The sequence below is a fragment of the Lepidochelys kempii genome, chromosome 23, assembly GCF_965140265.1.
Source record: "Lepidochelys kempii isolate rLepKem1 chromosome 23, rLepKem1.hap2, whole genome shotgun sequence".
In the NCBI taxonomy this organism is placed as follows: Eukaryota; Metazoa; Chordata; order Testudines; family Cheloniidae; genus Lepidochelys; species Lepidochelys kempii.
This window is the reverse complement of record NC_133278.1, coordinates 936611-959857: the sequence shown is the minus strand read 5'-3', so window position 1 is coordinate 959857 and position 23247 is coordinate 936611. Positions and strand designations below refer to the sequence as shown.

At 62.6% G+C, this 23247-nt stretch overlaps 2 protein-coding genes across 7 annotated transcripts; one reads left to right on the top strand and one right to left on the bottom strand.

Annotated features, from left to right (window-relative positions):
• Window positions 1–9820: 9820 nt before the first annotated feature.
• On the bottom strand, window positions 9821–22283 carry LOC140902066 (cdc42 effector protein 2-like). Of its 5 annotated transcripts, none has more exons than XM_073321721.1 (3): window positions 21338–21469; window positions 20542–20687; window positions 9821–12470 (listed from the first exon to the last, which is right to left on the bottom strand). In XM_073321721.1, the coding sequence occupies exon 3, from the start codon at window positions 12192–12194 to the stop codon at window positions 11478–11480; it is 717 nt and encodes a 238-aa protein (XP_073177822.1). In that variant the 5' UTR covers window positions 12195–12470; window positions 20542–20687; window positions 21338–21469; the 3' UTR covers window positions 9821–11477. The 5 variants fall into 5 exon arrangements, with proteins under 5 accessions (XP_073177822.1, XP_073177823.1, XP_073177820.1 ...); XM_073321722.1 differs by having other exon boundaries at window positions 20542–20666; XM_073321719.1 differs by lacking the exons at window positions 20542–20687; window positions 21338–21469 and adding an exon at window positions 22103–22283.
• LOC140902065 (uncharacterized) lies at window positions 13644–20505 on the top strand. Of its 2 annotated transcripts, none has more exons than XM_073321718.1 (2): window positions 13644–14801; window positions 19130–20505. In XM_073321718.1, exons 1-2 carry the CDS (start codon window positions 14409–14411, stop codon window positions 19565–19567), a joined length of 831 nt encoding a protein of 276 aa, XP_073177819.1. In that variant the 5' UTR covers window positions 13644–14408; the 3' UTR covers window positions 19568–20505. The 2 variants fall into 2 exon arrangements, 1 of the variants encoding a protein (XP_073177819.1); XR_012156001.1 differs by lacking the exon at window positions 13644–14801 and adding an exon at window positions 18131–18735.
• Window positions 22284–23247: the final 964 nt, after the last annotated feature.

The window sequence follows — 23247 nt, the reverse complement described above, 5'->3', positions numbered from 1 at the left end:
TAGGGGTGAAAGCAGCCTGCCGTGCGCTGCTCGGGATCCCTGCTTAGGCCTGAGCAGCTGTGGCTGGTGGCGTGCGGGGCTGGGGATCAGGCAATCACCCTCCATCCGGTGTTTATACCTCCCTGTAAACACTGGGAGTAAACCGCTCTGCTGGGGCCGCTGGCTCTGGACTATCTGACCCTTCTCAGCGCTTTCCTGGCGGCAGAGCATGTCCCAGGACCTTCTCGATCCCCAGGGGGCCGTGCGCCAGGCGCTGCTGGGCACAGTCACGGGGGGCGTGTCAGACTTTGCCTTACATGGTGTGTCCTGCTTTCTGGGGTCCTATCACTGTCACGCAGCCGAGGGGGGTGGGGGGAAGCCCCGTGCTCGAGCCAGGTCACCTACTGCTGGAAACACACCCAGGGGCTTGTCACGGGGGGGCCCTTAGACCCGTGGGCCCAGGCCCTCAGCTGGCACAAATCAGCTGTTTACCGGGACTCCTGGTGTTGGGAGCTTCTGGCCAGGACTCGTCCTTCCCCTGCTCTCGGCGGAAGGCACCAGCGGGGGCTGTCTACAAGGAAACAAATTCCTGGTGACTGGGGTCCTTGCAGGCGGGCTGGGAGGGGTGAGGGGGCTCTGGCACGATGGGGCCCTGGTCTCGGCCGGGGTCTGGGCTGCGTCCTGCCTGGCGTGACGGGGCCCTGGTCTCGGCCGGGACCGGTAGGTGCTACTGTCACGCACAGGGTAATTAGCTCCCTGCTGCCCTGGCATGGTCTGACACCCGCCCCCCGGCCATGCTGAGCACTAGGGTCTGCGTGGATGGAAGGGGGCTCGGTCTGTGTCCTGGCAGCAGTTGGGCTGAGAACTCAGCTACCGAACCCCCCTCCCGCAGGGGGAAGGAGCCCTCTTCTGCCGAGTGATCCCGCCTAGCCGCAGGATGGAGACGAGGGCTGGCTGCAGCAGGAATCCCAAATCCCCAGAGCATCTAAACCCAGGTCTGTAAGCCCCAGGGCACCAGCCTGCAGCCAGGTCTGGGGTCAGCACGGGGCCAGGGGAGGCACCCAGCTGTCATGCCTGCTGTGAGGGGGTGGGGAGGGGGAACGTAGATCAGAACAGGGGTACTGCTTCCCCTTCGCCCCTGGACATTGCTAATAGAGGAAGGGGGCTGAAATAAATGACTTAAAATAAGAAAGTGTTACGGGGAATTAGAGTCTGGTATGGGCAGGGGGACCACTAGCCCCCACTCCCCTCACAGCGCTGGGGAGAGAACCCAGGTGTCCTGGGTCCCGCCCCCCCTCTGAGGGGTGGGGGCACAAGCTGCTCTGTGCTCGGAGCCACGGCTCAGACTTGGCCACTTCCCCACCAAGGGGGTGAGCGATGGGTCCCTGCAGCGATAGCCGGAGAACTGCACAGCCTGGGCTAGGACCTAGGGCTGCTCGGGGAGATGCATGTGCACACGCCCGCCCACGCCCACACACCACTGGTGAGTTACACTCTGGACCGAGGCCGCCCTGCAATATGCCTGGGGAAGGAGCCAGGCTGGCAAGGCCCAGTGAAGGGGGCACGGGGGGCTCGTTCTCCTGGGCCTCAGACCACCTTCATTGTTCCGTTCTGGTTCCCGCGCCCGGAATCCCCAGGCGCCCAGGCAGAGTGGGGCAAGCAGCTGTCCGGGAGCCCAGCGGGCAGGCTGTCACGGAGTGTGGGGGAGTCCAGGCCCTGCACCCCTCTTCCTGGGATCCACTGAGACTCTCAGCCAGCCAGTAAAACAGAAGGTTTATTGGACAACAGGAACAGTCCCAAACAGAGCTTGTGGGTACAACCAGGACCCCTCAGTCAAGTCCTTCTGGGGGAGCAGGGAGCTTAGACCCCAGCCCTGGGGTTCCCTGTGTTTCTCCACCCAGCCCCAAACTGAAACTAAACCCACCCAGCAGGTTCCCTGCTGCAGCCCCTGTTCACATTCCTGGGCAGAGGTGTCACCTCCCCCTCCCCCTCCTGGCTCAGGTGACAGGCTCTCAGGTCTCCCATCCCCAGGGCACATTCCCAGGTCAACACTCCCCCCTCCCTGCTGAGTCACATCGTCACATCTCTCCCCCCTTCGAGACTGAACTGAGCGGGGTCACGCTGACCAGTGACCTGGGGAAGTTCGGGGCCCCCTCTCCGGGACAGCGCATCCGCTATCAGGTTGGCACTTCCCTTCACGTGGACCACGTCCATGTCGTAATCCTGCAGGAGCAGGCTCCATCTCAGGAGCTTGGCGTTGGCTCCTTTCATCTGGTGCAGCCAGGTCAGGGGAGAGTGGTCGGTGTAGACAGTGAAGTGTCGCCCGAAGAGATAGGGCTCTAGTTTCTTGAGGGCCCACACCATGGCCAGGCACTCCTTCTCGATGGCCGCGTAGTGTTGCTCCCGGGGTAGCAACTTCTTGCTCAGGTACACGATGGGGTGTCTCTCCCCCTTTTCATCCTCCTGCATTAACACCGCCCCCAGTCCCGTGTCTGAGGCGTCGGTGAACACCACAAAGGGCTTGTCAAAGTCTGGGTTTGCCAGAACTGGGCCACTGACCAGAGCCTCCTTCAGCGCCCGGAAAGCCTCCTGGCACTGCTCGGTCCAGACCACCTTGTCTGGCTTCCCCTTCTTGCATAGCTCCGTGATGGGGGTGGCGATGGCGCTAAAGTGGGGCACAAATCTTCGGTAGTATCCTGCCATCCCAATAAAGGCTTGGACCTGCTTTTTGGTGTGGGGAGCGGGCCAGTCTCTGATCACCTCCACCTTGTCTGGTTCCGGCTTTAGGCGGCCGCTCCCCACCCGATGGCCCAGGTAAGATACTTCCGCCATCCCCACCTTGCACTTCTCCGCTTTTACAGTCAGCCCAGCCCCCTGGAGTCGGTCCAGCACTTGTCTAACCTGGGACACGTGGTCCTCCCAGGTCTGGCTAAAGACACAGATGTCATCAATATACGCCACGGCAAAACTCTCCATCCCCCTCAGGAGCTGGTCCACTAGGCGCTGGAAGGTGGCCGGCGCTCCCTTGAGGCCGAAAGGCAGGGTCAGGAACTCATAGAGCCCCAGAGGGGTGATAAAGGCCGATTTCAGTCGGGCATCTGCATCCAGCGGCACTTGCCAGTAGCCCTTTGTAAGGTCCATGGTGGTGAGGTACCGAGCTCCTCCCAGCTTGTCTAGGAGCTCATCAGGCCTGGGCATGGGGTAGGCATCAGATACAGTGAGGGCATTGAGCTTCCGATAGTCCACACAGAACCGGACCGACCCGTCCTTTTTGGGGACCAGCACCACCGGCGAGGCCCAAGGGCTGGCAGATGGCTGGATCACCCCCAAAGCCAGCATGTCCCGGACCTCTCTTTCCAGGTCCTGAGCAGTTTTCCCTGTGACTCGGAAGGGGGAGCATCTTATCGGCGGGTGTGACCCTGTCTGCACCCGGTGGACAGTCAGATTAGTGCGTCCAGGCTGGTTGGAAAACAGCTGTCGGTACGGATGCAGCACCTCCCTGACCTCAGCTTGCTGGGCAGGGGTTAGCTGATCCGAGAGGGGAATTGTTTCCAGGGGGAAACCAGCTCTGGTCCCAGGGAATAGATCTACTAAAGGGTCATCTCCCTGCTCTTCCCACTGTCCACACACGGCCAACACCACATTCCCCCTGGCATAATATGGCTTCATCATATTCACATGGTACACCCGGCGGTGGTGCGCCCGGTTTGACAGCTCCACCACATAGTTTACCTCATTGAGCTGCTTGACGACCTTGAAAGGGCCCTCCCAGGCGGCCTGTAGTTTGTTCTTTCTCACTGGGATGAGAACCATCACCTGATCCCCGGTGGCGTAGGCACGGGCCCGTGCCGTGCGGTCATACCAGACCTTCTGCTTCCTCTGGGCTCTGGCCAGATTCTCCCTGGCCAGGCCCATGAGTTCAGCCAGTCTCTCTCGGAAGATCAGGACATACTCCACCACTGACTCTCCATCGGGAGTGGCCTTCCCCTCCCACTCGTCTCTCATCAGGTCCAGGGGGCCCCTCACCCTCCTGCCATATAACAGTTCGAAAGGCGAAAATCCGGTAGACTCCTGGGGCACCTCCCTGTATGCGAACAGCAGGTGAGGTAAGTACTTGTCCCAGTCCTGCGGGTGCTGGTTCATAAAGGTTCTCAGCATCATCTTTAGCGTCCCGTTGAACCTCTCCACCAGCCCATTGGACTGGGGGTGATAAGCTGAGGCCCAGTCGTGCCGGACCCCACATTTCTCCCACAAGCACCGGAGCAGGGCCGACATGAAGTTGGAGCCTTGGTCTGTCAAGACTTCCTTGGGGAACCCCACTCGGCTGAAAATGGTCAGGAGCGCATCGGCCACGGTGTCTGCTTCAATGGAAGCTAAGGGCACTGCCTCGGGGTAGCGGGTGGCAAAATCTACCACCACCAGAATGTATTTCTTCCCCGACCGGGTCGTCTTGCTGAGAGGCCCCACGATGTCCATGGCCACCTTCTGGAAAGGCTCCTCTATGATGGGCAAAGGTCTCAAAGCCGCTTTCCCCTTGTCCCGGGCCTTCCCCACCCTCTGACAGGGGTCACAGGATCGGCAATACTGCCGGACCGTGGTAAAGACCCCGGGCCAGTAAAAGTTCTGTAGCAACCTCTGCCGGGTGCGCCGGATTCCCTGGTGCCCTGCGAGGGGGATGTCATGGGCCAGGTGCAGGAGCCTGCAGCGATACTTCTGGGGGACCACCAGCTGCCTCCTGATCCCACAGGACTCTACTTCCCTTGTGGGAGCCCATTCTCGGTACAGGAACCCCTTCTCCCACAGGAACCTCTCCTGGCAGCCTCTCCTCATGGTCCGTACCACCCTGAGGTCGGCCAGGTCCCTGAGCTTCCGCAAGGAGGGGTCTTTCCTCAACTCGGCCTGGAACTCAGCAGCTGGGGCAGGGACGGGGCCCGGTTCCCTCTCGCTGGCCAGGTCTGAGGCCTCCGCCTCTCTAAGCCGTGCCCCTCGGCCCTCCCTCCCCACCAGGGTAGGGTCCTGCGCCTCCGGTGTGATACCCTCCCCGAGGTCAGGGCGCAGTGCCCCTCGCCGGCTCTGGCTACGCGTCACAACCAGGGCGGCCTGGGGCTTGCTTGGCCAGTCCTCTAGGTCTCCCCCCATCAAAACTTCAGTGGGCAAATGGTGGTGTACCCCCACATCCTTGGGGCCCTCCTTGGCCCCCCATTTCAGGTGTACCCTTGCCACGGGCACCTTAAATGGGGTCCCGCCCACCCCTGTCAGGGTCAGATAGGTGTTGGGCACCACCCGATCTGGGGCCACCACCTCGGGCCGGGCCAGCGTCACCTCCGCGCCCGTATCCCAGTATCCATTGACCTTCCTCCCATCCACCTCCAGGGGAACAAGGCACTCTCTCCGGAGGGACAGCCCCGCGCCCACCCTGTAAACCGAGCACCCTGAGTCCAGAGCCTCCAGCCCTCTGGTGGAGCTGGCCTGGGGTACTCTTCCCTCCTGAGCAGGTGGTAAACTGGCAGCCCCCCTTTCCTGGGTCGTCTGCCCCTCGTCCAGCTGGGTCCCTACCCAGTTAACCCTGGGTAGGTTGGGTCTGCTCAGTCTGTCCCTGAGCCCGGGGCACTGGGACCGTACGTGGCCTCTCTGGCCACAGTGATAGCAGCTCAGGTCACGTTGGTCCCCTCGAGCAGGTCGGAGGGGCCCGACGCCAGGCGTTCCCCTTGGGAGGGGGTTCTCCCTATTTCCCCGCTGGGAGGCCCCCTGGTGACTCTCTCTCTGCATCGGGGGGGGCCTGTTCTTTTGGGGCTCCTCCCGGCTACCCCCTGACCGACTGTTCACAAACTCGTCGGCCAGCTGCCCTGCGTGCTGGGGGTTCTCGAGCTTTTTGTCCACCAACCACAGCCTCAGGTCGGAAGGGCACTGTTCATACAGCTGCTCCAGTACGATTAGGTCCAGCAGGTCCTCTTTAGCTCGGGCCCCAGCTGTCCACTTGCGGGCATACCCCTGCATCCGGTTGGCCAGTTGTAGGTAGGTGACCTCAGGCGTTTTACGCTGACTCCGGAACCTTCTCCGGTACATCTCGGGGGTCAGCCCAAACTCACGGAGCAGGGCCTGCTTGAACAGTTCATAGTCCCCTGCCTCCGGCCCTGTCATTCGGCTGTACACCTCCACGGCTTTGGGGTCCAGTAAGGGGGTGAGAAACTGGAGCCTGTCTGCAGGGTCAACCCTGTGCAGCTCACAGGCATTCTCAAAGGCCGTCAGGAAGCTATCCATGTCCTCCCCCTCCTTCCGCTGGGCCAGGAAGCACTTATCAAAGTTCCTTGCCGTCTTGGGTCCCCCCTCACTCACCGCAGCCGCAGCCGGGGCCCCACTGCTCCTCAGCCTGGCCAGCTCCAGTTCATGCTGTCTTTGTTTCTCCTTCTCCTGACGCTCCCTCTCCTTCTCCTGACGCTCCCTCTCCTTCTCCTCCTGCTCATGTTGACGTTGTTTCTCCTTCTCCTGACGCTCATGTTGACGTTGTTTTTCATGATCCTCCAGCTCCCTCATTTTCATCTCCCTCTCCCATTCCAGCCGCCTCCGCTCCAGGGATGGGGAGCTCCGCCGGGAGGATCCCCTGCTGGGTGCCGGGGTCAGGGTGCCCTCGGTATTCGCTGGGCTTCCCCCAACCCCTCCCCCGGACATAGGTAGGAAGGGTCTCGGGATGTCCTCAGCAGCAGTCTGACCCCTCCCAGCCCGGTCAGGCCCCAGGGCCCACGCTGCGTCCCCCGGGCAGCTTCCCTCAGGGACAGGGATCGGGTCATCCAAGCGATCCCTCTCCTCCAGCTGGGCAATCAGCTGTTCCTTGGTGGACCTCCCGATGCGCAGCCCCCTCTGCCTGCACAGCTCCACCAGGTCGCTCTTCAGGCGTTTAGCGTACATCTCCCTGCTGGCCACTCGCAGGCCGGGCAGCTTCCCACGGTTTCCAGGAAAAGCCCCTCGTGTGCCCGTCCTTCTTGAGGTCACCGACTCTTTGCCAGGGTCGAGCTGCAGACTCCTCCGCCCCTGGGACCGCTCGCTGCAATCCCCTGGGGGACCCTGTTACTGCAAAAGTCTTTCTCTCTGGTCACACATTCCCAGGGGTTAACCGCCCCCCGAAACCGTCTCTCTCTGAATCTTCAGCACGCCTGGTCCCCGTCAATTCCCCTTCGTTTTACTGCTCCCCAGTCACTTACTGCAGGAAGCGCCGTTCACGGGGTGCAGTACATCCCACCGCTGCCACCAGTTGTCACGGAGTGTGGGGGAGTCCAGGCCCTGCACCCCTCTTCCTGGGATCCACTGAGACTCTCAGCCAGCCAGTAAAACAGAAGGTTTATTGGACAACAGGAACAGTCCCAAACAGAGCTTGTGGGTACAACCAGGACCCCTCAGTCAAGTCCTTCTGGGGGAGCAGGGAGCTTAGACCCCAGCCCTGGGGTTCCCTGTGTTTCTCCACCCAGCCCCAAACTGAAACTAAACCCACCCAGCAGGTTCCCTGCTGCAGCCCCTGTTCACATTCCTGGGCAGAGGTGTCACCTCCCCCTCCCCCTCCTGGCTCAGGTGACAGGCTCTCAGGTCTCCCATCCCCAGGGCACCTTCCCAGGTCAACACTCCCCCCTCCCTGCTGAGTCACATCGTCACACAGGCGAGGGGGCACCTGCCCCCTGGCGGCCAGGCCAGGTCTCTGCCAAGCCCCAGGAATTTGTGCGGGGGGCCGGGTCTGTGGGTGCAGATGGAGCAGGCAGGAATGGGCCATTCTAAAGCTATAGGTCCCAGCGGGTTTGTTAAATCGTCCCAGGGTTAAACTGGCCTGGGTGAACCTCGGCCCCTCAGCCACAGGGCCAACACGAGGGAGACATTCCAGAAAGTCCCACTTCAGCCCAAAGCACCCACTGGTTAGAGCAGGGGCTGGGGGCCAGGACTCCTGGGTTCTCTCCCAGTTCTGGGAGGGCAGTGGGGCCTAGCGGGTGGGGGGGGCTGCAGCTAGTGCCAGGGCCAGGGCTGCCGTTGCGCTCTGCAAGGGGCAGGAAGGCCAGGCTGGTGCTGTCTGTGTACCTCCTGGGGAGCCCCGCGGAGCCCCCTGCCCACTCAGTCGCTGGGAAGCAGCCAGCCGTCAGAGCCAGGGTCAAAGCACGGGGGGGCGGGGAGGGCTGGGGCAGAGACAAACGCTCCCGAGGGAAAGCCCCAGCCCCACACTGCTCTGCTCAGCCCCGGGCCTGCAGCGACCAGGGAGACCCTACAGAAACAGCCCAGACGAATGGGAGACCAAACTCACCCCTGGAGCACCCCCTGGCGCACCAGCGTCCCCACCTCCAGCACCCCCTGCACCGCCAGCTGGTCTCTGGTCACAGGTCCGGGCCCAGCCGGGTCGGGGTCAGCCCCAGGAGCGGATCCAGCACAGCCCCCGCAGGCGACGTGGCCATTCCCTGCTCGTCACCCCACCCCTGGGTGCTGCAGGGCTCCTGCTTCGCCCCCCGGCGGGGTACAGCTCCCTGGGGCCCTGCCTGCCAGTCGGCGGCCTCCCGGCCTCCCTGCTTCTCACAGGTTGTCCCTGGACCTCCCCTGCGGCCTGGCTACTCCCTGCGGCTCCTTCACTCAGCCCCTTCCCCTCATTTGCCGCCCTCCCCAGGAACCCGCCACAGCTGGGCTCGTTAGTGCTAACTACTGCTCAGACCGGGATCAGCTGGGGGCCAACTGCCCCCTCACAGGCCAGGCTGAGCCCCACTCCTTGCAAAGGGTCACCAGCCTGTAAGAGGCCCCACTATAACAGCCCCATGTGTGCAGCCCGGGGGGCTCACGGGAGACCCTACGATAACAGCGCAGGCTATTTGGGATGTCTCAGCCCCGCAGCGCAGGGCCCGTAGCTGTGGTGACTTGTGCACAGTTCGCACGCTGTCACCGTGCACCGGGGCACGTCTGAGTGTGTCAGAGCCCAGGACACTGGGGCGGCCAGGCTGATTCTCACGGTCACAAGGAGGTGGGCCCCCCCAGCGAGTGAAGGGCACAGACAGGGCCAGATTGCGTGCTGGGCAGCGAGGAATGCCAGGCTGGTGATGTGGTGCGCGGCCTTTCACATCCGCTGCATGCCAGGGCCCTGGGTCACCCATTGGAAACAGCCACCCACAGTGACACTCACCGCCCGCTCTGGAATGTAGCGGTTCAAATTCCCGGGGGTGGGGCCAGGAGCCAGGACTCCTGGGTTCTGTCCTCAGCTGTAGAAGAATCAGAGTCGGTGAGCCTGGTGTAACTTCAGGGCTAGACCAGGCCTGGGAGTTTGGTGCCAAATGTGGCTCATGAAGCCTGATTCTGTCTCCCCCAGATCCCTGTGCTGGCATCTCCCCGGGTGCCAAGCCCTGCCCCTCAGGCTCAGCGGTGACCGCCCAGGCGCTGCGACAGGGACCAAGGCACTAAACCCTCTGGGCGCTCTCAGCGGGGTGGAGAGGGAGGGTGGCCCAGTGGTCAGGGCTCTGCCGTGGGACTCGGGAGACCTGGGCCAAGTCCGGGCTCCAGGGAACTGCGTGGCCCTGCCTCACCCGGCACAGTGAGGGCAACGCCGCAGCTCTACGGTGATGGGGGCCAGAGACGAACCGGAGCACAGGACAGAGCCCTGGGAAACCGACCCTCCCGGCGAGGGGGGGCTGTTTCGAGCCTTGCCCAGGCGGAGGGGCTCTCCCCTTCCCAGGCACCCCTGGGGTTCTGGTCTGTTTGGCTGCTGAGGATGCAGAGCCGTGGGGCTGGGGCACGCCCGGGGGCCCAGCCGGTCGGGAGCCTGGGTCACTCGCTGGCCCTGTGGCGCCCGTGGGGGCCGGGCGCCATCACAGGAAGCGGGCGCTGGGGACGAAACACTTTTATTGCTGACACACGACTCCAGGTGGCAGGAGAGAGAGGGGTTCAGAGGCCACAGTGATGGGCAGAGGGGGGATGCGCTGCAGGGGGCTCACGAGGGAAGGGCAGGAGCCGTTCTGCAGGGGGCAGGAGCTGCTGAAGGGCCAGAACTAGACGCCAGCCAGACGATCCCACGCGAAGCCACGCACCAGCCTCTGTGGTTAGAGGGGCAGGCGTCACCAGCTGGGATTTGCCAAGGATTCTGCAGGGGCCCAGGGCAGAACCTGGGGGGCCTGGCTGTGGCTGTGGGGCGGCCCCCCTCCCAAGGGGGCAGGAAGGTTTGGTGCCTGAACCCCAGGGGTGCTCCCCCGGCCTGCTCCATCCCTCAGCCTGGCCCCCGCAGAAGGGCAGCAGCATCCGCTGGCTGAGATGCAGGAGCCGCTGGGTGCTGGCAGCAAACAACCCAAGAACAGTATGAGTGAGTGTGTCTGGGGGGGGTGTGTGTGTAGGGGTGTGTGTGGGGGTTTGTGTGTATGGAGTGTGTGTAGGGGTGTGGGGGGGGTTGTGTGCATGGGTGTGAGGGGTGTGTGGGGGTGTGTGTGAGCATGGGGTGGGTGTGGGTTTGTCTGTGTAGGGGTGGGGGTGTGGGTTTGTCTCTAGGGGTGTGTGTAAGGGTGTGTGTGGGTTTGTGTGTATGGAGTGTGTGAGCATGGGGCGTGAGTGTAGGGGTGTATGTGGGGGGGCAGGGGTGTGTGTGTGTGTGTGTCTCTCCCCACTCCCCTTCCCGGCCACCAACCCTCCCCGTCCTTTCCCACCTCACGTCCTGGCGGCCCCCAGGCCTTGGGGCTCCGTGCGCAGGGACGTGGGGGGACGTGGGGGAGGGCTCTGGACAGGGGCAGCCCCTCCCTGTGGGAGGGGGGTCAGAGGTGAGGATGCTGCTGCGTGCCTGGGCGGGGACATGCCCAGACCTTCCTGCTGTGGAGCGTCACATGGGTCACCCTGGCCCCAGAACATTCGGGAGCCCCCCCACCGGGGTCAGCAGCCAGCCAAGGCCCATGGCAGGAAGCAGGGACGCTTGCGGGAGGGGTCTGCGGTTAGGCTGGGTGGGGGGGTTAGCATTTAAATCTGGGCTCTGTGCCCAGTGGGGCAGGATCCCGCATCCCCGAGCTGGGTCCCAGCCCGTTCCACAGGGCCCGCGAGTCTCCAGCTGCGGGAAAACCCAGCGGCGGGACCGCAGAGCGAGGAGCCCGGGGCTCAGCACACGGCTCAGCCCGTACCCTCGCCGGCCCAGAGCCAAGCCCGCCCCGGGGCAGAGCCGGGCAGGGAGCGCTGAGGGCCTGAAACTTCCTGAAATCCAGCTGGTGTTGGTGACAGGCAGAGCCGGAGCGAGTGTCCGTGCGCCGGGTTCCCCTCCAGCCAGGCGACCCCCGAGGCCGGTTCCTGAGCCGCGATGGGTCAGGGGCTAAGCCGTGCCCCTCGGTCCCCTCTGGGGGCCAGTCCCAGCAGGCTGGGGAGCTCCCCACAGACCCCAGGCTGCTCGAGCCACGGTGCCCCTCCTGGGCCCAGGCCGTGGGCGGCTCAGAGGTCAGGGCGTTTTCTGAGTGGGCAGCACCCTGCAGCTGGGCGGGGGGCTGCCGGGCCAAGGAGCCTCCATGGCGTGGAGGACGGATCTACAGGGCCTTGGCGCCCGGCAGCTTGTACTCCTCCATGATCCGCAGCACGTCGTCCAGGATGGAGGGGCCCAGGTCCAGGTCCAGCCCCAGCAGGGACTCGGAGCGCGGGACAGAGGCCCCGGGGGAGCATGGGGGCTCCTGGGTGTCCGTGCCGGCCCGGGTGCCGTAGCCCAGGCCCCAGGGGCCCGGGAAGGAGCCCTCGGAGGAGTCGGCGGAGAAGGAGACGGAGGAGGGCAGCTGGTCGTAGTGCGGGAGGGAGAAGGGCAGGCCCTGCCCGCTGTGGAAACAGCCCTCACCGCAGCTGACGGACATGGAGCGCTGGCTGCTGGGCAGCTCCTCCAGGTGCAGCCGGGGCGGCTTGGGGGGCGCCTGCTCCGGGCTCGGTGCCCCGCTGAAGACAGGCAGGGAGACGGCGCTCTTGAGCAGGCTGCGGTAGCCGCTGGCGGCGGGGCCCCGGACCAGCTTCTGGCCCACGGCCTGGGCGCTCTGCGAGGCCAGGCGGCGGCCCAGGGGGGGCAGCAGGTCGTACTTGCCCTGCAGGAAGGAGAGTTCCCCGAACATGTCGCCCTCGCCCGCCGGCCCGATGTGGGCGCTGTGCCGGAAGTCCCCCAGCGGCGGGCTGATCATGTCACTCGACAGCACGTCCCGCAGCCGCAGCTTCCGGCCCCGCTTCGGCGTCGAGGGCTTCAGGTAGATGGGGGTCTTGGCGGGCATGGCGGGGCGGCCGGCGGCTCTGAGGCCTGGCAGGCGCCCCCGGGGGCCAGGCACTTCCCCGAGGCCCAGTCCCTCCCCGGCCTGGCGGGTGCTCTCGGGAGCCCGGCTGGGATGGTACCTTGGGAGCTCAGCCACCAGCAGGACCGGCCCAGGACGTCCCCTTCCTCTGGGGTTTCGCAGGCACCCCCGGTCGGCACGCCAACTCAGGATCCCGGCGTCGGGGCGACCGCCCTCGCTCTCGCCCCCTCAGCCGGCCGCGGGGGGCAGCATCTCCACCTGTAACAGCCAGAGCAGGGAGCGTTACCGGGGGGCCACGGCGCTGCCTGGGGCACCCAGCCTGGGGGGTGTTCGCGAACCACGCGGCAGGGAGTGTGGGGCCGGGGCTGAGGCTGGGTTCCCCCAGAGACGGGCCAAGGCAGCAGGGGGGGCTGGGACTTGCAGAGCCGAGACCTGGCATTGCTGGGTCTCAGGGACGCGGCTACAGAGCAGCCCCAGCCCCAGCGAGAACGACCCCCTCCCTGGGGGCTGGTTCCTGGGGCCACTTCCACCCAGCCGGCCTAACGCGCTCCGGGCTCAGACACCTGCTGTCCCCAGTGGGATGGGTTAGCAGCGGCTTCACGTGTGCAAACACCCCCCCACACACAATGACGTACACCGCACACACTTGACAGCCACATGCATACACACACAAAGCTCCCAGCACCGTGCGGACCCCCCCATCTCACCAGCAGCCCCCTGCCCTGCCCGGGGCACATGCATCACTAGCCGCGGGGGGTCAGGCCCTGCTCCACTTCCGCTGTGCAGCGCGAGGCTCCGACTGCAGCCACCAAGGGGCCAGGAGCAGACCAGGGAACCCTGGGCTGGGCTTGAGGGACCCCAATGCGGGGCGCTGGGCAGCCAGCGGGATCCTTCCCACGGGCACCGCTACAACCCGGGCCACCAGGGCTCCCTGGGGCAGCTTTCCAAGAGCCTTCAACTGGGGGGGGGGGGCGCTGAGTGTGTGCACGCATGGGAGTGCACATGCGTAAGTGTGTGCATCTGAGTGCGTGTGAGTGCACACACGTGTGTGCATGTGCAAATGTGTGAGTGTGCATGTGTGTGTGAGTGTGAGTGCACGTATGTGTGACGAAGTGGGACTGTTCTTAATATTTCCTCTGAATAGTGTGGGGGTGCCTCAGTTTCCCCTAGGCAGTTCTTAAGTCTCTAGGGGGTAGGATAAGGGTGTATGATCGTTGCAGAACCCTAGAGGGCAGGGGTGTGCAGGGGTCTGGACACAGAGAATGGCCGACACCCTGTTTCCTGGCACCTGATGGCCTGGGCCCTTCCCCCCTGCAAGGTGAGAGCTGAAGGGTTGGAGAACAAAGGAATCAGGTGACCACCTGGCCCGGGAAAGGAACAAAGCCCAGAGGAGGAGGGGCTGGAGGGAGTTTCAGTTTGGGGCTGGCTGGGACATGGAGTGAAGGGCAGACATAGTTGTCTGGCTCACTGCCCCCCAAAATGGACCCAGCTGAGGGGTCCGGTTCTCTTCACCTGCAAGCTCTGTGTTAGACCATGTTCCTGTCGTCTAATAAACCTCTGTTTCCCCGGCTGGCTGAGAGTCATGTCTGACTGCGAAGTTGGGGGGCAGGACCCTCTGGCTTCCCCAGGAGCCCCGCATGAGCGGACTCGCTGTGGGAAGCGCACGGAGGGGCAGAGGAGGCTGAATGCTCCGAGGTCAGACCCAGGAAGGTGGAAGCCGGGTGAGCTGTGTGTCCTGCAGACAGGCTGCTCCCAGAGAGGAGACTCCCCCAGAGTCCTGCCTGGCTTCGCGGGGAGCAGGTCCAGAGCATCGCCCAGGGACTCCGTGACAACCGGTGGCAGCGGTGGGATGTACTGCACCCCGTGGATGGCGCTTCCTGCAGTAAGTGACTGGGGAGCAGTAAAACGAAGGGGGATTGACGCGGACCAGGTGTGCTGAAGATTCAGAGAGAGACAGTTTCAGGGGGCGGTTAACCCCTGGGAGTGTGTGACCAGCGAGAAGGACTTTTGCAGTAACAGGGGCCCCCAGGGGATTGCAGCGAGCGGTCCAAGGGGCGGAGGAGTCTGCGGCTTGACCCTGGCAAACAGGGGGTGACCTCGAGAAGGGCTGGCACACGAGGGGTTCTCCCTGGAAACCGTGGGGAGCTGAGAACACACGGGCCTGTGAGTCCACAACACCTTGGGAGGAGCGGAGTGATGGCCTGTCACCGTCTCCTTCAGAAGGACATTGTAACCCTGTGCAGAAAGAGAGGGTTGAGCATTGGAAAGTTCACCAAAGCACAGTTAATCGTGCAGCTGGAGGAGGATGACCGCTCTAAGGAACAGATTCCTGACCCCAAATGGGGCTATAGCAGGATCTGGAAGCAGCTGGAGCGGGAGCCAGGCACCCCCAAGACTCCTGTCCCCGACCAGACGAGGGTCTTCACGATCGGGTTCCCCATCGGGGGATCGAGACGGACGGGATTGGAGCTGAGTCCGAGGGAGCGAGAGGACTGTGAGAGACAGCGAGAGCCCGAGAAAGAGCTGCAGAAGCAGCAGCAGCATGAACTGGCGGTGGGGGAGCGGAGAGGCCTAGGGGACCCCCCAGGGGTGAGTGGGGATAGACCCCGGGGGGCCAGTTCCGCAGGGAACCTCGAGACTAAATTGCTGCCCCTGGTTAAGGGGTGGGGGTGTGGATGCCCACCTCACTGACTTTAGCAGGCTGGCGATTTGAACCAGGGGGACCCTGCGGAAAAGCCCCGGTGTCTAGCTCCCTTGCTGGGTCCCAAGGCCACAGACTCCGTCAGCCAGATGGGTGGGGAGGTGGACAGGCTCCCACTCCTGACCCCAACCTGTATGTCTGTGTGGAGTTCCCTGGGGTCAGGCCCCTCGGACCCCCAGTGGGAGTGGAAGGGGATGGTCAATGGGGAGACATTCCTGGGGTGGCGAGATCCTGGGACAGAGAGAACTGGTGTCAGGCCCTGGGTGGTGCAGCCTCAGATGCTGAGGGGCTGTGTGAGCTGGGTGAGGGTCCCAGGGACGAAGCCCCTCGCCCTGCCTATGGCCCAGATCCCTGTGCAGACCCAGGAGGGGTGGGGCTGGCTGGCTGGCCGTTGGGGTTCTCCAGGACCCCAGCTGCAAGACCCTGTTGTGAGGTGATTGTGTCTCTTTGGGATAGGATCCAGGCCCTGCTCCTGTAATGGCCAAGGGTTTGAATTTGAATCCAGGGAACCAATCGGTGCAGAGGGAAATGGTCAGTGAAAATGCAGATGACCTGGCTGGCAGGGGGGAGGAGCGGCTAGGCTCAGGCTACCTGCCTGCCTGTAACCGTCTGGGCTGGGTGGGACAGAGAGATTCCCCCTCTCCGGTGTGCAAGGGGGGCGGGGAGCCTCAGGGGGCTCACCCTGGCTCTGATGCAGTGAGGAAAGCAGCGAGTTCGCTGCCTACCCCCACTGGGACAGCAAGGGCAGCGCTGAGCACAGTGGGAGCTGAGACCCCAGCTGAGTGGGGGAGACACAGGCAGGGCAGGGGAGCTGTTGGGAGTGGCAAGATGCTGGGTAAGGAAAGTCTGGATGAGCCTAGGCAGCCTTGTGAGCTGATGGCTGTGTCTAGTCAGCAGGGCGGGAAGGAGAGGAGAGTGGAAGATGGGTGTCCCTGGACCTTACCTGGGTGGAGAATTGTGACAGGGAAGGAAACGTGTCTGTGTCTGTCAGGGGTATTGACTTGCCTGTGGAGGGAGCTACCCTGATCTCCAAGCAGTTGTCTGTGACCAGCCTTGTGTGCTGGGACCAGGGGAATGAGATCCCAAGCTGTGTGTCTGGGAAAGGAGAAAGTGTGTCGGGCTCTTCTTTGTCTATGGAGCAGAGAGAAGGGGCCTTTCAGCCTGTGATGGTTGAGGGGAGTGCAGTTGTCTCAGAGTTGGTTCTGGATTCAGCTAAAGTCCAGGAAGGGACGGGTCCTAAGGGAAGGGAAGGGTCCTAAGTTTGTGTCTGCTCGGGAGAATGGCCCTGTAACAGGTCGCATCCAGTTAGTGTCTATGTAAAATCCCAGAGACCAGACAATTTGGGTGCTTGTATTTTGCCTGATGCTAGTGTGTGGCTGGGAAAGGGTGTAGCAACTCTGTCTAATCAGGGTGAGATCCTAGCCAGGGCACAAGGAGAGCATGAAGGTGTGTGATTGTGTTACCTACTGAGGGTGTGGAAACCTGTAGCAAGAAGGAAAAGATTCCTGAACTTGTGTGTGGCAAAGGGAAGGAGAATGCTTCTGACCGTTTATCTAGGAAGTCTGTAAGTTTGCCTGAAAGGGGATTGTGTAGGAATCCGCCGGATGGACCAGAGGTAATTCTGGATGTAAGGGAGACCCAGAAAGAGTCTGTTGTTGCTCAGGAAAGCGTTCCTCTAGAGCAAGCCCTAGGGAAAGAGGGTAAGAGCAGAATTTCTGTGAGGGGTGACTTGTTGCATAGAAAAGCCCTAGGGAAAGGAATCCTCCTGGAGTCTTTGCAAGCAGTTTACTGCCACTGAAGGGTGTGAAAGTGACCTCTGCCATTTACATTGGTCAAACTGGACAGTCTCTACGTAAAAGAATAAATGGACACAAATCAGATGTCAAGAATTATAACATTCATAAACCAGTCGGAGAACACTTCAATCTCTCTGGTCACGCGATCACAGACATGAAGGTCACTATCTTAAAACAAAAAAACTTCAAATCCAGACTCCAGCGAGAAACTGCTGAATTGGAATTCATTTGCAAATTGGATACTATTAATTTAGGCTTAAATAGAGACTGGGAGTGGCTAAGTCATTATGCAAGGTAGCCTATTTCCCCTTGTTTTTTCCTACCTCCCCCCCCCAGATGTTCTGGTTTAACTTGGATTTAAACTTGGAGAGTGGTCAGTTTGGATGAGCTATTACCAGCAGGAGAGTGAGTTTGTGTGTGTGGTTTTTGGGAGGGGGGTGAGGGGGTGAGAGAACCTGGATTTGTGCAGGAAATGGCCCAACTTGATTATCATGCACATTGTGTAAAGAGTTGTCACTTTGGATGGGCTATCACCAGCAGGAGAGTGAATTTGTGTGTGGGGGATGGAGGGTGAGAAAACCTGGATTTGTGCTGGAAATGGCCCACCTGATGATCACTTTAGATAAGCTATTACCAGCAGGACAGTGGGGTGGGAGGAGGTATTGTTTCATATTCTCTCTGTATATATAAAGTCTGCTGCAGTTTCCACGATATGCATCCGATGAAGTGAGCTGTAGCTCACGAAAGCTCATGCTCAAATAAATTGGTTAGTCTCTAAGGTGCCACAAGTCCTCCTTTTCTTTTTGCGAATACAGACTAACATGGCTGTTACTCTGAAACCTGTCATTAAACAAGAAAGTTTCAGTTCCTAACAGCCAGAAATTTTCTGTTGTGAATGGACCCACTGACTTTCCTGTTGAAAGACCCAGTGTGGAGAGCTTTGAGAAGGTCTCAGATGGAGTGAAAGCTGTTAAGGAAGTTAAACAGTCCTCTAACCAAGTGGCTGTGTTTGGCCAGCTTGTTGGGGGAGAAGACCCAATCCCAGTTTGACCCCCTGGAGTTTTGGGGTGTCCAAAGGGCACGGGCTGCATAAACCTTCCCACATGCGGCCTGCGAGTGCTATCGACCACACCCCCGACCTAAGGGAGGGCGTGAAACTGGAAGGGCCTGGTGTAACTCCTACCAAGGAATGGGAGAGATGCTGGGGCATCCACGGGAACGTTGGTGGCTTCGAACTTCCCCAGTTCACCGGCTAAAGTGACCCCGCTCAGTTCGATCTCGAAGGGGGGAGAGATGTGACGAAGTGGGACTGTTCTTAATGTTTACTCTGAATAGTGTGGGGTGCCTCAGTTTCCCCTAGGCAGATCTTGAGTATCAGGGGGTGGGGTAAGGGTGTTTGATCATTGCAGAGCCCTTGAGGGCAGGTGTGTGCAGGGGTCTGGACACAGACAATGGCCGACACCCTGTTTCCTGGCCACTGATGGCCTGGGCCCTTCCCCCCTGCAAGGTGAGAGCTAAAGGGTTGGAGAACAAAGGAATCAGGTGACCTCCTGGCCTGGGAAAGGGACAAAGCCCAGAGGAGGAGGGGCTGGAGGGAGTTTCAGTTTGGGGCTGGCTGGGACATGGAGTGAAGTGCAGACCTGGTTGTCTGGCTCCCTGCCCCCCAAAATGGACCTAGCTGAGGGGTCCTGTTCTCTGCACCTACAAGCTGTTTTAGACCATGTTCTGTCATCTAATAAACCTTCTGTTTTACTGTCTGGCTGAGAGTCCCGTCTGACTGCGGAGTTGGGGGCAGGACCCTCTGGCTTCCCCAGGACCCCACCTGGGCGGACTGGCTGTGGGAAGCACAGGGAGGGGCAGAGGAGGCTGAATGCTCCAGGGTCAGACCCAGGAAGGTGGAAGCCGGGTGAGCTGTGTGTCCTGCAGACAGGCTGCTCCCAGAGAGGAGACTCCCCCAGAGCCCTGCCTGGCTTCGTAGGGAGCAGTTCCAGAGCATCGCCCGGGGACTCGGTGACAGCATGTTCATGTGAGTGAGTGTGCATGTGTGAGTGTGTGTCCATGTGCAAGTGTGCACACATGTCTCCCCGGGGGCCTGGCCACCCGGCTCCTTCCGTCCTGCTCCCGCTCTCCAGCCAGTCCCTAGTTTTGTTACCATAAATGGCCAGGCTGCCTCCACTTCCTGCCGGGAATGGACCCAGCGGGGCAGATTAAGGGGGAGGAACCCCCCCCCCCCCGCCCATCTCTGCACTGGGGACAGCAGGGCCCAGCCCGCCCTCTCCCAGCCTTTGTGCTGTAGGGCTGGAGACACACAGTGGGGTCTAGTGGTTAGTGCTGGGAGCCAGGACTCCTGGGTTCTCTCCCCGGCTCTGGGAGGGCGGTGGGGGCTGGTGGTTAGATTCACTGACTGTGCCATCTAACAGGGGAGGCGACTGAGTGCAGGAGACACCCCAGAGCAGACGGCACACGGAGTCCTCCAGCTGCGACAGGCACCAGCAGAGCAGTGGATTCATTCAGCGCCATGTCCTGCCCAGGGCTGCCCTCGCGCGTCCCACGCCCAGGGCAAATCGAGGCCAAACCTCGACCCTGGGGGTGGCGCAGATGGTGGGCAGATTGGACCAGATTCACCAGGGGGCCCTTCCCTGAGGCCGCCGACTCTGAGACCTATGGAACCTGCCCGGCGCCGGAGATGTGTCCACACAGCCCAGCGTCAGCCTGCAGCAGGGGCCCAGAGCAGCCCCTTGCACACAAGACCCAGCCAGCATCCTGCCTCCCACTGCAGCCAGGCCCAGCAGCTCCAAAGGAAAGTGCCAGGAACCCGGCCTTGGGCAGCCGTGGGACAGCACAGCGCTGCCTGGTGAGAGCCATGTTCCCCGAGCGATGGCCTGTTACACTCCCGTCCATACCACCTGGAGCATCATCCCAGCAAAGCCTCAGGGCCCCGTCGCGCCAGGCGCTGCCCAGACCCCAGCCAAGATTGGGGACCCGTCGCGCCGGGGGCTGCCCACACCCAGACTGTCTCCATGCTGAAGAGCTCACAACAACCCTATCAGACAAGGCAGACTCATCACCCTGGTTTTATGGATGGGGAACAAAGGCCCAGAGAGATTCCCAGATTCCAAGGCCAGAAGGTACCATGGTGACCGGCTGGTCTGACACCCCTTGACCCCGGTATAACACAGAGAACTGCCCCAAGGGAATCACTAGAGCAGAGCTCTTAGGAAAACCTCCTACCCTGGTTTACAAATGGTCAGTGCTGGAGAATCCCCCAGGTCCCTGGGAAGTTGCTCCAGTGGTTAATTACCCTCACTAGCAAAACTTACACCTTGTTTCCCGGCTGAATTTATCTAGCTTCAAATCCCAGCCGGCAAGCCTGGCGAGCCGGCCAGGAAACATTTGTTCCCCGCAGGCAGCTACAGACGGGGATAAAGTCACCCCTGAACTGTCTCTGTGCTCAGCTAAGCAGCCGGGGCTCCTGCCGTCTGTCGCCCCCAGGAGCTTCCGAACCTGTCAGTCATTCTCCTGGCTCTTCTCAGACCCCCCGATTGATCAGCGGGCCGCAGAACCGGCCCCAGGCTCCCAGCAGCGTCCCACCAGGGCCAAACACAGGGGAAACCACCTCTCTGCTCCTGCTGGAGATTCCCCTGTTCCGGGGCCCAGGGTCGCCAGACAGGGTCATGTCCAGCTGAGTACTCACCACAACCCGCAAACCTTTGTCAGGGTCCCTGCTCCCCCGGCAGCATCCCTCCCCTGTCAGCACGGGCGTATGGCTCCCGTTCTCTGCTCCTAGCCATCTACATTTGCATTCAGCCGCATTAAAACACGCAGTGTTCACCTGTGCCCAGCTTGCCAAGAGATCCGCATCGCTCTGTGCCAGTGACCCGGGCTCGGCTTTGTTTCTCTCTCCCCTCGGTTTAGTGCCATCGGCAGCAACTTGCCTGGGAGGGGTCTGCAGCAGAGCTGGGACAGAATCCAAGTCGCCTGCATCCCTGACCGACCCCGTCACCATGTCACCACCCTGTGCGAGGGCCCCCGCATCCCTGGCCCGCTCCTCCCTGCCTGGCCCAGCCTGCAGCTGCCAGGACAAGCCCGGGGCTCAGGACCCCCAGCCCTGAGGTTCAAGGACCTGGGAACAGGGACTGGCTGGAAACTCCCAGCCCAGTTTCACTCCTAACTAATGTATGGGGAGGGGCCCCCGCCTGCCGAGACCCACCTGGCTCCCCCCTTGGTCCTGCCTCCTCGGGGGCATATGTTCCTGGCTGAGTGGGGTGGGGGGCTTGACCCCGGCTCAGGGCCGGTACAGGAGTGGGGAGGGGGGCCTGGCCGTCAGATGCGAAGCCAGGAATGGCAGGGGGGCGCTGAACCAGCCGAGCAGAGCGCGGAGCGCCACCCTGCCCTTCCAGTGGCACCAGAGGGGGATGCTGCCTGGGAGCCAGGCCCCGCTGCATCTCGAGCTGGGCACCCACCGTCCGACGCGGCCTTTGCCTCGCCCTGCTGAGCTCTCCTTGCCCCGGGCCCGTTCCCCGGTCGTGTCGGTCCCCATGCGCCCAGGCCCATCCCGGCACCGTTCTCCACCCGCGGTGTACCAAGCCAGGCCCAGCGCCTCCCACGAGCCTCTGGGCGAGACCTACCCCCTGGCCAGGCTGCAGGGACCCCGCCAAGCCCTGGGTCGCGCCACAGGGCAGCCGAGCCCCAGGATGCCTCCGGCTGGTGCCTCTGCACCCGTCCACCCTTCTGGCCGAGAAGAGCCGGCACTTGGCGCTCCCCCCTCCGCACACACCCCGGCGTTGTGTAACACTGCAAGGCCCCCCTGCCCCCGGGGAGGATGTGACACGCTGGGTTATAAATAAACCGCACGCCCGGGAGCAGAGCCCCTTTAATGCCAGGGCCGGGGGGAGGGCGTCCAGATTAGGGACTAATCCTGCCCCCAGGGCAAACCCCCCATTCTGGGCTCTGGGGCGTGAAGGGAGCAAACAGAGACGTGGGTCTGGAAATCTGCCCCTGGCAGCACCCGGAGCTACAGACCTGTCCCCGCGCCGGCCACAGCCCCTGGCCCAGGCCAGCCCCCCTGCCCTGTGCCACGGGGAGGGAAAGGGGTTCACGGGCGCAAACTCCGTGGGGCAACCCCGGCTCACCCCCCCCCGAAATAAACCACCCCCCGCCAACACACAAATACACATCTGGCTCCCACGCAGAACACACCACAGCAAAATCTATAGCCGCAGACTGCCCCGTGTTAACGCCCCGTGCACGCAGGGCACGGACACGCACACCCGGACACACCCACCCGCTGACACGCGCGCCCTGGCCGGCCCCAAGCTCCCCCCGCCCCGGGGCCCGGGCTGGCGCCGTTCTGCCCCCCGGGACCCCGCCGCCCCCATGGGCGCCGCACTTGCCTGGGGCCGCTCCCGGCGGCTGGCGCGTCCTGCGCGGGGCTGGCTCCGCAGCCTGGAGCCGGGACTCGGGCGCCGCTGCCCCCCCAGATCCCGGGGCTGGGGGCTCGGGCGGGGAGGGGCCGCCCGAGAGTGACACAGTGCGCGTGCAGCTCTGTGTGCAACCGCGAGTGCACAATGTCAGTGCAAACGTGTGCGTGCAAGCACGTGACGGCGCAAAAGCGGCAGGGTACGCGCGTGTGCAAACGTCTGTGCACACGCGTGCGGATGGGGGAGTGTGCCCACGTGATTGTGCAGCGGGCGTGCAAATCAATGAGCGTGCGATGTGTGCAAACTTGTGAGTGTGCAGACGTGTGAATGCAGGGTTAGCTGGCATGTTTAGACAGGGCTTGGGAGGGACAGGCTGCAGGTGGGGGGCTGTGAGGGGCACAGGCAGGTTCGGGGGAGATCTGGGGGGCACAGAGTGCGGGGCTGTGTTTATGGGGGGTCACACAGACCCATTTATCTGCAGAACTGTTCCATGAGTCAGGGCTTCCTCTCCCTCCTGAGTCTTTGACCCCCCTGGGAGTGGGGGGCGACAGAGCGCGGGTGAGTCAGGGACTGTGACTGTGTAACACACGGATCCCCCCCCCGCCCCGACAGACAGACAGACGCACCCTGTCAGCACTCAGCTAATAATGGGCGAATGAAGCAGGGCGCATTGTGGGGGGAGCCAGGACTCCTGGGTTCTCTCCCTGGCTCTGGGAGAGAAGTGGGATCTAGTTGGGGGGGGGGACTGTGAGCCAGGACTCCTGGGTTCTCTCCTTGGGTCTGGGAGGGAAGTGGGGTCTGGTGGGACGGGGCGGGGAGCTGCGAGCCAGGACTCCTGGGTTATATCCCTGGCTCTGGGAGGAAAGTGGGATCTAGTGGGGGGGGGGAAGGGGGCTGTGAGCCAGGACTCCTGGGTTCTCTCACTGGCTCTGGGGGGGAAGTAGGGTCTGTTGGGGAGTGGGGCTGGGAACCAGGACTCCTGGGTTCTATCCCTGGCTCTGGGAGGGAAGTGGGATCTAGTGGGGGGGGGGAAGGGGGCTGTGAGCCAGGACTCCTGGGTTCGAACCCTGGCTCTGGGAGGGAAGTGGGGTCTGGTGGGGGGGGGGGCTGCGAGCCAG